At 57.6% G+C, this 12,178-nt stretch overlaps 5 protein-coding genes across 5 annotated transcripts; 2 read left to right on the top strand and 3 right to left on the bottom strand.

The window, feature by feature from the left end:
- Positions 1–689: 689 nt before the first annotated feature.
- Positions 690–1,690, bottom strand: HRG_01459 (RNase H domain-containing protein; the record flags this gene model as incomplete). Its single annotated transcript, XM_044859930.1, has 3 exons — positions 690–781; positions 826–1,503; positions 1,549–1,690. The coding sequence occupies 3 exons, from the start codon at positions 1,688–1,690 to the stop codon at positions 690–692; spliced, it is 912 nt and encodes a 303-aa protein (XP_044726330.1).
- Positions 1,691–3,206: 1,516 nt separating this feature from the next.
- HRG_01458 (mitochondrial ATPase inhibitor, IATP domain-containing protein) lies at positions 3,207–3,690 on the bottom strand (the record flags this gene model as incomplete). Its single annotated transcript, XM_044859929.1, has 3 exons — positions 3,207–3,246; positions 3,344–3,475; positions 3,566–3,690. 3 exons carry the CDS (start codon positions 3,688–3,690, stop codon positions 3,207–3,209), a joined length of 297 nt encoding a protein of 98 aa, XP_044726329.1.
- Positions 3,691–3,932: 242 nt separating this feature from the next.
- On the top strand, positions 3,933–7,132 carry HRG_01457 (VIT family domain-containing protein; the record flags this gene model as incomplete). The annotated part of the gene is made up of 5 exons (XM_044859928.1): positions 3,933–4,048; positions 4,307–4,616; positions 4,869–5,144; positions 5,192–5,456; positions 6,321–7,132. 5 exons carry the CDS (start codon positions 3,933–3,935, stop codon positions 7,130–7,132), a joined length of 1,779 nt encoding a protein of 592 aa, XP_044726328.1.
- An 805-nt stretch (positions 7,133–7,937) lies between these two features.
- Positions 7,938–9,623, bottom strand: HRG_01456 (thiamine pyrophosphate enzyme, central domain-containing protein; the record flags this gene model as incomplete). Its single annotated transcript, XM_044859927.1, has 1 exon — positions 7,938–9,623. The coding sequence occupies one exon, from the start codon at positions 9,621–9,623 to the stop codon at positions 7,938–7,940; it is 1,686 nt and encodes a 561-aa protein (XP_044726327.1).
- Positions 9,624–10,385: 762 nt separating this feature from the next.
- Positions 10,386–11,510, top strand: HRG_01455 (alcohol dehydrogenase groES-like domain-containing protein; the record flags this gene model as incomplete). Its single annotated transcript, XM_044859926.1, has 2 exons — positions 10,386–10,446; positions 10,510–11,510. The coding sequence occupies 2 exons, from the start codon at positions 10,386–10,388 to the stop codon at positions 11,508–11,510; spliced, it is 1,062 nt and encodes a 353-aa protein (XP_044726326.1).
- Positions 11,511–12,178: the final 668 nt, after the last annotated feature.

Raw genomic sequence — 12,178 nt, 5'->3', positions numbered from 1 at the left:
AGGAAGGGCGAGAAGAAGTCGGGCCGCGAGGCGGCAGAAGAGGTCGGGGCCGCGAGGCGGCAGAAGTCGAGGCCAGCCAGTAAAGGCGGCAGAAGAAGGCGATGCCGCGAGGCGGCAGAAGGCGAGGCAGCGCGAGGCATGCCGTTATTCGAGACCAGCTTCCCAAGAGGAGACGAACTCTCCAAAGTCTGCCTTTTGGTGCTTGCTAGAGCCCCGTTAGGGCTAGAGAGGCAGAAGCATGGTCGGGTGACCTGAAAATAATTATCCACTAACAGGCTGCTAACAGCCCGCAGAAGAGAAGAATTTTTACAGGGGAGAGTTGCAACTTTAGGAGGTAGTAGTAGTAGTAGTAGTATTGATTACCGTCTGGGACATCCCTATAAGGGCAAAAGACGTGCTAGGCTAGGTATAGTACAAGATGAGGGTGCTCGCCGGAAACCCGTCGCGCCTTCCTTACTTCTCTCCCCTATCTAGCAATTCTTGGACTCTGTGGCCGCTCGGATTCTCAGGTCCCTTCCCCGTCAGCGGGTTCCGGCACGGCGGTAAAGCCGTAATATTAGTCAGTCTTCGGTCAGAGCCGGGTGACTGAGAAAGCCCACGCAGTCAGCTGGGCCGTAGGCCCACGGGAGCCTACGGGCAGAAAACATAGAAAGAGAGAATTGTACATATTAGGTTGGGGTTGCCTCAAGCTAGTGGCGGTGGCAAATCCGATCAAAGAATCCTGCCTCCGTTACTAGCCCGAGGAACCGGTCAAATCCCTTCCTAGTGCCTGGTTGATAGCCTTGCCCGCCGTGGGGCTAGCCTTAGGCGGTGTCGAGTACCTACCTTCCGGCAGTAGAAGGTGTGTCGGTGATTTTCTCCTCCCGCAGGAGCATTCGATCCGGGCCTCTTCGTGGTTAAACCTCTCGTGGTAGTCGGCGAAGTCCCCGTGCCCGCTCCTCGCAGCGAGCAGGTGATGGAGGTGCTGTCGTTTGGTGTGCAGCTCCGGGGGGCACCCGAGCGAGGCCTTGAGCCCCAGGCTCTTGTAGCTGCTCGGGGCCCCGCGGCCCACCAGTCCTGGAAGTCGCGCCTGGCCGCAGCCTTGGCCTGTCTCTTGATGTTCGCGTACGTCGGCGGCCTGTCGGGCCGAGGCCCGGCAGCCCTCCTTTGCTAGCTGGTCGGCCCGCTCGTTGCCGGCGATCCCCGTATGGCCGGGGCACCAGCGCGTCCTGACGTCTCCGTGCCGAGCCGCGGCCTCAGCGAACTTCTCCGCCGCCGCTTGCGACGAGATCGATGGGCTGCCTCGTATGGCTCTTATAGCCGCAGAGTTATCAAGGCAGACGACTATCCGGCACTGCTGGTCCGGGGTCCTGGGGGACCACGTGAGTGCCGCTCGAAGCCCCTCGAGGGCGCCTTCCACCTCTGCGTCGTAGACCTCAGCGAGTAGGACCCGACCGCTGCCGTAGGTCACTTCGCTGGGCCTAGCCACACTGAGTACCCATACCCGCAGGCGCCGTCTTCGCTCTGCGAGCCGTCAGTGTAGACGATGAGGGTATCTTCAGGGCATACCCGGAGCCACGAGTTGAAGTCTCTCGCCGCCTGCGTTTTGTCTACGCCCCCTGTCGGGTCGGGCTGAGGGGGTGCTGGGCAACTTTAGGAGGTGGGAGCTTGCGAATTCCAAATAAAGTGGGGCGGGGCACGGGTAGCCCATCCTGCCTTACCAAATGGGGAACACAGCCTCTAGGGACCTGGGTCATCCCTAGCGGGGGCGCTCCCGTCATTTTACCGCCGCCTCGAAGCACCCGTGTGGGCGACATCACACGCATGCGGACGACCGCGCCCGATGGTCGAAAAATCCTCGGGCCGCCTGCGCAGCGCGTCAGCCACGCGACCAACACCTCAACAACGCCGCAAACTCTCAACGTCACCGAGTCCAACCCCTACGATATCCACCAACCACGATAGGCGACAAGATGCTCAACGTTGAAAGACATATGCGCAGACAGGATGGAAGAATACGGGTTTTCATCCCGGGCTTTGGCTATAGGGTTTTTCCTGTATTGGTAACGAATAGAGGTTCTAGGGCTACGGCCGGCTAGTGTAATAAACTACTACTACTACTACTACTACTTCTAGTCATATTTTGTATGCAGAAGCGTTCCTCTAGCTAGCTCTGGTGCCTTCATAAGGTCCGGGAGGTGATGCGGGAATATCGAGACTTAGGAGCGGGCTAGTTAGGTCCGCCGGCGGGCCTGGATACGGGCTGCTGTTCCCGACCCGGGCGGCAGAGAGATGGCTGGGCTTTGCTCCATGCTGGTGGCTGTAATTCCAGTGGGGCCTAGAATAAGCACAATAGCACAAGGTATTATGCCATAGAGGTTGCAATAACGATGCGCTCACTCGCACTACCTGCATGCGAAACGATGTAGAGTGAGATATTTGGGCGGTCTGTTAATTCTCCTTTAAGACAAGTAGCATTCTCAGCTGACGCCTAAGCGGCACTTGCATCCTGTCGAGGCAGGTGAGGCGTTTGCACAGTTCAACTCGGTGCCCATGCGTCTCATGCTTGGCTGCCTTGGGTACATGGATACTGAGGATGCCGCCGTCGATCCCGGCCGCAACACCATCTTGCTAAACACGCGCCGGAAACGTCAAGCTGCGGTAAAACTAGCCAATGCTGAGCTCCGATGCCCAGTACCTGACTTCATCACGCTCAGCCGCACCTGTGGCAGTCCCAGCAGTAGCCGGGGTCTCTTGCTTCCCCTGCTCGGTGTCCTGCTCGGTGGGCCGTGGGCAGGCGCCGTGGCATAGCGTTGTCCAATAACGTCCCGACCCGCCAGAGTTTGGGGCTGGCAAAACTCAATGACAATGTTCTTTTCTGCTCTCCGGCAAGCTCCCTGTGCAGCTCAAACGCGTCGTCGGCAAACGCCCTTTTTCAGTACATATACGAGAAACCTCAATATACATGAACATGCATGCTCTAGTGGCTCAGGAGCCGTGTTTAGCTCGCCGAAAGTAGTGCACAGATTGTCAACGGACCCCTACCATCATCCCAGGCAACAACACTATCTAGTTCTAGAACATGTGATTCGAGTAAACGTAGCACGGTGCGCAGGGGGTTTCTCGTCATCATTTATACAGTCTCTGTCCGGTGAAGAATGCCCAATCCAGCATGGGTGGTGTGACTCAAACGGGGCATCATGCAAGTCATTGTCCTCCCAGAGGCTTCACTTCCGTTCCCCGTCCGGTTCTTTGGCTATCTCATCGCTGCGACATCCGAGTTAGCACCACGGCCTCAATTCTTGGTCCTCATGAATGAATGATGTGACAAAAAGGGAGTTAGGGGTAGAGATTTTGGACCAACATGTGCTTGGAAAGCCGGCCAAGATGCTGCTGCTGCTCGGCAGCCTTGTTCTTGAGCTGCAGGAGCTTGTGCTTCTCACGCTGGCGAATGGCGTAGTCCTCGCTAGCCCTTTCGCGGCGCTGAAAAGCATCGCTGCGCACGTGCGGTTAGTCTCCATTTACTGCCCAGCCGATGACGACGACTCCTGTCCTGCACGGGGAAACTGGCAAGCAAGCCCCGTACCCTTGACCACCCGTCTTTGGGGGGGCGCCTGTGTCCCCCTGGGCCATGGCTCGGGCAGTTGTGGTGATAGTGGCAGCTCCGAGGGGACGCATGGCAGCCGTCCTGGCCAAGGTTGTACGGAGCATTGCGGGCGGCGATGAGAGGGAGAGTGCGATGAAGCTGTGCTTTTCGCCCGTTGGACTGATATGGCGTTGTGGTTGGACAAGATGCCGTGGTGTGGTGCAAACAAGAAAGGCTTGTGTTGCTAGAGAATGAGAATGAGCTGACGGTTGAGGACCAGGTCCGGGCTAATAAGCGGCAGGTTGACCATTTGCCATGGGGTTTCGGGACGTGGACCCGCCCCAGGCGTCACTCTCCCTTCCGGCAAATGCACAAGGTGGCCATACAGTTGGAGGACCAATTCTCCACTGCGCAAAAGTGCAACAATGACACTGTGTTTCTGAAGCAGGACTTTGTTACTGAATGGGCCATTTCATGCGCAGGGTGATTCATAGATGAAACGCACTTCTTCAAACAAACAAGGAACACGGCCGGAAACAGAGCCTGGTTCAAATCGTGACTGTGAAGCTAGTTTGCTCCATGCAAGACCGGACAGCAGCGACCAACTACGATTCTCCCCATTCCGGCCTTTCTTGCGGCAGTACGTCGACTACACTGCAATCGGGGACAAGATGGCCGCCTTGGTCGACGAGTGGCAGCTGGGCAAGCTCACTCTGACCGAGACGGGCCTGCGGTGCGCAGCCTGTTCCATCGCTACAACTGGCCCGGCAGTGCTGCAACCGCCATCCCGACTGCCTATCGTCAGCTTTCGGCCACCAAGGCGCGCATCGAGACGCTGAGCGTGGTGGTCCGCTCCTGCGCGAAGGCCAAGGACCTGCCCGATGCTAGCTTTGCCGGCCAGCAGGAGACGTACTTGAACATCTCTGGTGAGGACACCCTCTTGGACGCCTGTCGAGGCTGCTACGCCTCCCTCATCACGGACCGAGCCATTAGCTGCCGTCAGATGAAGGATCACATGAGCGTCGCACTCTCGATTGGCATGCAGCTAATGGTCCGCTCTGACTGTAGCGGCGCAGGCGTCATATTTTCCATCGACACGGAGAGCGGCTTCGACAAGGTTGTGCTCATCAACGGCGAACGCGGCGTGGGGTCGTGGATGACGGTGACGTCGGAGAAGTGGCCCCACGCCTGTATCATGGCGGCTGCTCCGGGGCGAGAACGTCGTGCAGGGGACTGAATCCGGATGAATACGACGTCTTTAAGCCGATCCTCTGCAATGCCAGCCTGGTCCCCCTTGGGCAAGAAGCGCAGCGACAAGGAGATGAAGATGGTCTACGGTGACCAGCAGACGCCCACCCGCAACGTGCCCATAGCCAAAGCCGAGCGAGCTGTGATTGTGCTTGGGGATGACGAGGTCCTGGCGCTGGCGCGTTGGGCATGCGCGATAGAAGAGCACTACGGCCGCCCGATGGATATGGAATGGGCGAAGGGCGGCGTCACGGGCGATCTCTTCATCGCCCAGGCCCGGCCAGAAACGGAGCGCTCGCGCCGCGACATGGCCGTCTTCAAGACGTACGAGGTGATCACCAAGGGCCAGGTCTCGCGTCCGCCGGGGACATGGACTAGTTTTTCGATGGCTCCATTCTGGTGACGGGAGCGACGGAACCGGATTGGGTGCCCGTTATGAAGCGGGCCGACGCCATCACCACCGACCACGGCGGGCGCACCTCGCACGCCGCCATCGTCAGCCGCGAGCTGGGCCTGCCGGCCATTGTCGGCACCGGCAACGCCACGTACGTGCTGCACAGCGGCCAGGACGTGACCATCTCTTGCGCCGAGGGCGACACGGGCTTCGTCTATTGGAACATGAGCTTGAACAAAAGTTGTCATGGTCGTCATGAGCATCTAGTTTATCGTGCTTTACGTATTCATGTCCTGGAAATCAAATGTCAAACACCACACATGACCCCGGTATTGAGAAAGGAATCCGAGTTTGTCTCGCAAAGAGACGCATTGAGCATGTTCACAGTAACAATCCCGACCATCCCTTGGACATCCGTCTTGTGATAGATACTTGATCGAGCCGGCACCTTCCATTGGCAGTTTTGACTGTTTTTGGGCATATCGGAACAGGACGTGAGCGTGCATTGCGCTTGTCTCTGGACTCCACCTCACTCCTAGATGGAAAAGACCTTGCCAGGTGCCTTGGCGTGTCCACTGCTGGGTCCCGGTGAGGAAAGAACCGGCTAGGCTTAGCAAGGTGGGCGACCTCGCAGTCTAGATACCTCGTCCTGCTACCTTCTGTTGTTCGAAGCAAGTGTGCGCCTCATTCACCCTCTTCTCCGTCGCTGCATGGGTAGTCTGCCTGCATCCGCCTTCCTCCCTTTGCTCTGATTAGGCGCTATCCACCACCAGCCACTTTCCCTCCCGCCCCAAGTGTGTAGTACCATTGACACTTCTTCACCGCGTTCTGTGGTCTACAGGTAGTCACGGGATCCATCACCCGCAACAATAGGGCTGGATAATCCGCTCCTCTCGTCGCGGACCATCTTTGGAGGGGTTTCCCGAATCTCTTCAACTTTTTGTGGGATTTACGGTCTCATGACTTCCAGAACCCTTAGGACCGCATCTCCGAGTTCGTACCGTTTTCCCGTACGAGTCAAGGAATAACAAGCAAGCTAGCTCTCGCTTGCCGTACACAATCTGCCCCGACCTGAAGCAGACCACAGCCATCAATTGATGGCGCACGTCCCAGAAAACTCGCCCCTTCTGGGGACGGAGCCACAGTCCGAGCCGCCGTGTCCCGGTTCCGCCAACAACGAGCCACCCAACCGCGAAGTCTTCCCATCCTCCTCGTACTTCACTTGGTCGTCCTCAGCAGGCTCCGCATCCAACTTCGGTGACTCGCTCCGCGATGTCATCATCGGCTTCTCTGACGGGCTCACGGTACCCTTCGCCCTGACGGCCGGCCTCTCGTCGCTCGGCAGCACGCGGCTCGTCATCATGGGGGGTCTTGCCGAGCTCTTCTCCGGCATGATCAGCATGGGCCTCGGCGCCTACCTGGCCGCCGCCACCGAGAGCGACCGTTGCCGCTCAGCGCTGCGGCTCCGCGCCGCCCGCCCGCTCGCCGAGCGTCGCGCTGCTGCCTACTCCATCCTCGCCCGCTATAGCCTCGAGCCAGAAGGTGCGCGGCCCCTCGTCGACGCCCTCTGCGCCAACGGCGACTCCGGGCTGCGCTTCGCTACCGACCTCGCCCTCGGCACGGACAAGCTCCCCGGCCACCGCGCCTGGCTCTCGGGGCTCACCATGGGCCTCAGCTACTTTGTCGGTGGCCTCGTCCCTATGCTCCCTTACTTTGCCATGGCCCGCGTCCGCGACGCGCTGCTCGTCTCCATCGCCGTCACCATTGTCATGCTCCTCGCCTTTGGCTACGTTAAAAACTACGTCGCCATCCGCAGCCACCGCGCCGGCGTCTGGGGCGCCCTCCAGACCTTGGTGGTGGGCGTCCTGGCCGCGAGCACGAGCTACATTATTGTCAAGGCCTTGGATTCAGTTGGCCCGGGATAGGGATAATTTTTTTTTGGGTCGCGAACTGTCTCTCTCTTCGTTGGCTGTCATGCATCTTTCCGCTACACCCATTGCCGGACGCGCATTGGACAGTCTCAAAATGAGGTGAGTGAGGCAATGGGTGATGCAGAAATATCCAAATCGTCTGATACTGCTGTCACATAGGGTGTTTCAGAGCATCACACCCTATCAACGTTAAGTCGTTCACTGCCTACTGCCCTGGCAGTAGAAAGTAGGCGAGCTGCTGCCTGCAGGTAGCAGCGCCACTCACTCTATCAACTTGTGTATATAAGGATGAACCATTCCGCTCATTACATAGACAACCAAGAGTTCTTCAGTCCCTGATCTATGTGCCTACTTTTCTGTCTCGCAGGGTATATCTCTCGCGATGAGAGGGTGCAATTGATTATTTGATTAGGTTTTATTAACAAAAAGTGACTTCTTATAGTCCTGTCAACTGTGGTTGCCTTGGGGTGGCGATGTCGCCACCCAGGCAGCCTAGATGACGTTGCCATCTAGAAGGTTCGATACCACCGCTTAACAACGACTTCATCCTTCTCAGTCACCTTTGCTAGAGTCAGCCCGACTAGGTAACCTTCGGACCTAGATCGTTAACCCGTTTTCACGACAACATCAGCATACCACAGTCTGATTCGCCTATTCACAGTCGTCTCCACAAAGCTATGACGACGGGGATTGGGGGGCTGTTTAAACATGTGATTCATTATATGTAACTGTGTTCGATAGATATCTTGGCCACCTTTTCCCCTATCAACGACAAAAGCTCACCTTACTCAGAAAGCCACTACGCAGTAGCCTGTGGACGGGCGTTGGCCACAGCAACAAAATGCCCCCAGGTAATCAAGTCTCTGCTACAGTCGTCTTGATGGATGCTGCACTCGATGAGTGCTGGCCCGTCAGTATGCGCCATGGCCCTCTTAATGGCTGTGGAAAACTGGCCGACGGTGTGGGCTTTGAGCCCAAGGACATGGTTCTCCTCGCTGCACGCGAATGCCTTAACCAGGGCTGCATAGTCCCAATTCTGAATGCGGTTGTACATGCCATCGTGGATCTCGACCTCGATGGTGTAGCCTCTATTGTTCATGAGCAGCATAATGATGGGCACGCGGTGGCGCACCATCTGCGAAACCTCCTGGGCAGTCATCTGAAAGGCGCCGTCACCCACCATGACTATGGTTCTCCTCTGCGGCTTGCTAAGGGCGTAGCCAAACGAGGCAGGGATTGACCATCCAATATGGCCCCATTGCATCTCAATCTCAAATTCGGCGCCGCGTGGCAGGTGCAGTTGGATGCCATTAAACCACGAGTCGCCCGTGTCGACAAAGACCGTCGTCGTGGCAGTGAGGAGCGCCTGAGTCTGCTGGCTTACATGCTTCCTCGTCAACTTGTCGTCGTTGCAGGAGCTATAGTCTACAGTAGGGTCTGGACGGAGCCGGTTGTACTCGACCATGGTGCTGTCGTTCCAGCCGACGGCGCCTGCCAGTGTGGACAAGAAGTCGGCCAACCGGACGTGGCTGAAGTGGACGTCGGGATCCGTGACGGTGTTTATGTCGGCGACGATGAGCGGCACGCTGGGCAAGGCGGTCCAGCCGACGGTGCTGTAATCGGTAAAGACAGTGCCGACGCAGAGCAGCACATCGGCCCAGTTGACAATGGCATCGGCGGCAAGGGTGCTGACCTGGCCCCAGAAGACTCCGGCAAACTGGGAGTGGTCCTCGAAGAAGCAGCCCTTGGCAGCCGGCTGCAGCACGACGGCGCACCCCATGGCTTCGGCCAGCCGCGCTAGCTCCCTCTGCGCGTCCGCCCGCTGCACCTTGGGCCCGACGAGCATGACGGGCTTTTGCTTGTCGCCGAGATACTTAGCCACACTGGCCACGGCCGCCGCCAGGGCAGCTCTGTCGCTCGGGGCCGGCTCCAGAAGGGCGCTGACGGGCCCGGGCTGGACACAGGGCTCTCCCGACAGATTGGTCGGCAGCTCAATATAGACGGGCTTGCGCTCTCGCAGGGCCTTTGAAATGGCGCCGTCGATGAGGGTCGGGGCCTGGGACGCCTTGCGGATGGCCACGGCAGCGCACGTCAACCGGCGGGCCATGTCGAGCTGGTAGGAAAAGTCGTCCTCGCCCAGCGTGTGGTGAAGGAGGTGGTGGCCTCCGTCATTCGTGTTGGGGGCACCGCTGACGAGGATGACGGGCAGGTTCTCGGCGTAGGCGCTGCCGACGCCGTTGAAGGCCGACAAGGCGCCCACGCTGTAGGTGACGACGCAGACGCTGACGCCGTGGGCGCGGGCGTAGCCCTCGGCGGCCAGCGAGCAGTTAAGCTCGTTGGTGCAGCCGATGCCCGTCAGTTGAGGGTGCGCTTCGAGCTTGTCGAGTAGAATGAGGTTGTAGTCGCCGGGCACCATGAAGTGGTGACGGATACCCATCTGGGCCAGCCGTTCGGCCAGGTAGTCACCCACGGTGAAGGGAGTCATGGCAATGGAGTTAACAGGGAGTCGCAATGTAGCTCAAATGCAGCGTTGAAATCCGACACGGCACGATGCGGCCGTATTATTCACATTCGATAGCCGTCGGCTACATTTCATTGTGCCATGACGCGTCGGTGCCGTCACTCTACCCATCTCGCATCCTTCTCGATCGAGTCGATGCGGCCCTAGAATATCAATGGTAGCACACCCCCACAAGTCTACAGCAGCTGCGGAGTAAATATCCGGAGTACAAATCCGACGACTGACAGGGTTGCTCGATCATTGGAGGCAACGCTTTCGGCAAGCAGCACTCCTGGTGGTCCAGGCCCTGGGAGCAGAGTCCATCGACATTGTTGTTCTCTCATCACCTTGCATATATGACGACTCACATCTTGGCTACAGCAACAAGTACTCGGGGGGTTGAGTACGTACCTAGTAGGACCCCCCCCGGAGTAAAGAGGAGATAAACCAACTGGTGTGACCGCGGACCTAGAACGTCCGTCCGACCAGCTGTACTGGAGGACTTCTACGGCACTCACTACGCCATTCAGGATAGCCAATGTGGTAATCTAGATCGAGGTCCATTAAAAATTTTTGTCCTCCCTTTAATACGTAAACAAGTCATGTCATGCAATTTAATACCGGTTGTCTTTGTCGCCTTGGCCACCAGAGTATACAAATCCACAAACGACACGCCCTCACATTCGGTCGCGATACCAACATCAGCAACGGTAACAGCACGAGCAGGAGATCGCTGTCTTGGTCATGATGGATTCTCCCCAGATCCCCACGGAGCAATGGGCTCAGGTGGTGGAACAAACCGGCGGCCGTACGATTCCCCTTGAACCGATCATGTCTCGTCTGGCCGTCTACTTACTAACACGTTGCGCAGCGGTCGTGTACAAAAAGATCCCCGTTCCGCAACCTGGCCTGGACGAGGTGCTCGTCAACGTCAAATATTCGGGCGTGTGCCATACTGACTTGCACGCCATGCTCGGCGACTGGCCCATCCCCACCAAGCTGCCGCTCGTCGGCGGTCATGAGGGCGCCGGAGTCGTCGTAGCCCGCGGCGACCTTGTTGACGACATCGATCTCGGCGACCACGTGGGCATCAAGTGGCTAAACAGCTCGTGCCTCAACTGCGCCTTCTGCAATCAGGCCGATGAGCCGCTCTGCCGCAAGGCCCTTTTCTCTGGCTACACCGTCGATGGGACATTTCAGCAGTATGCCGTCGTGAAGGCAGCCCACGTTGCCCGCATCCCTAAAGAGTGTAATCTCGAAGCCGTTGCCCCGATCCTTTGCGCCGGCATTACCGTCTACAAGGGACTCAAGGAATCGGCTGCTCGGCCAGGCCAGTGCGTTGCAATTATCGGCGCCGGCGGCGGCCTCGGTACCCTCGCTATTCAGTATGCAAGAGCTTTGGGCCTCGACGTGATTGCGATTGATGGCGGCGATGAAAAGCGCAAACTCTGCCTGGAACTCGGCGCCGCTGTCTTTATCGATTTCCTCACGTCCAACGACATCGTCGCCGACGTCAAGGCCGCCTCCCTCGACGGTCTGGGCCCCCACGCCATCCTCCTCATTGCCGCCGAGGAGAAACCCTTCCAGCAGGCGGCAAAGTATATTCGCCCCCGCGGAACCATTGTGTGCATCGGCTTGCCCCACGACGCCATGTTCAGCGCTCCCGTTTTCGACACCGTCATCAACATGGTGAGCATCAAGGGCAGCTACGTCGGCAACCGTGCCGATACGGCCGAGGCACTCGAGTTTTTCCGCAAGGGGCTCATTCACACCCCATACAAGACGATTGGCTTGAGCAATCTCCAGGATGTCTACCAGATGATGCAAGAAAACAAGGTGGCAGGCCGCTACGTCGTTGACACAAGTACATGAGTTTTCAAGACGGGACTCTTTTTTTTTTTATTCTGTTTCCATTCTGTGTCCCAAGCGCCTCTCTCTTGTGCTCTGGTGTTCTACCTTGTTCATGTATGTATATGCCTGTCGATGCTCCAGAGTAAGGTAATATGTACCTGTAATTGCGGTATCTACAACTCCTCACGGCCGTTAAGGCCTAGACTCTACCGGGCCATGTTTGACAAGGTTCCTCTGTAGACTATCAGAAATGCTATTTATATGACCGTGCATGCACAGCCCGATTCCCCGCCGGACAATCGTCGATGACCAGCATGGTCTAGACGGAGCCTGTGGCCCAAGTCATCACCTTTGAGTGACATGATCAAAATGGCTTCATGCCGGTCGATCGAGGGATTGGTTGCACGATCGGACTCGTCTCTTCCCCCGTTACAGTACTGTAACACGGCGCTAATGTACTGTAACGGATTCACATGCTTTCATTAAGTTTCCTTGGCCTCCCCAATCAGTATTTCTGACATCCCTTATCTTGTTCCCCTCGCATCCACCTCTGAGAGCGCCCAGGCTTCCTTTCTCGTACACTCTCGTCACCAAGAAGAAAGGTTGCCAACAGTGGTGTATGCACTACCCTCTTATATCACCAGGCTCTCTATTCCCGTACACTCTCGCGATACCAGGGACAAGGTTAC

This window comes from Hirsutella rhossiliensis, assembly GCF_020360975.1.
Source record: "Hirsutella rhossiliensis strain HR02 chromosome Unknown scaffold00001, whole genome shotgun sequence".
Lineage (NCBI taxonomy): Eukaryota > Fungi > Ascomycota > Sordariomycetes > Hypocreales > Ophiocordycipitaceae > Hirsutella > Hirsutella rhossiliensis.
This window is presented reverse-complemented; position numbering and strand designations above follow the sequence as displayed.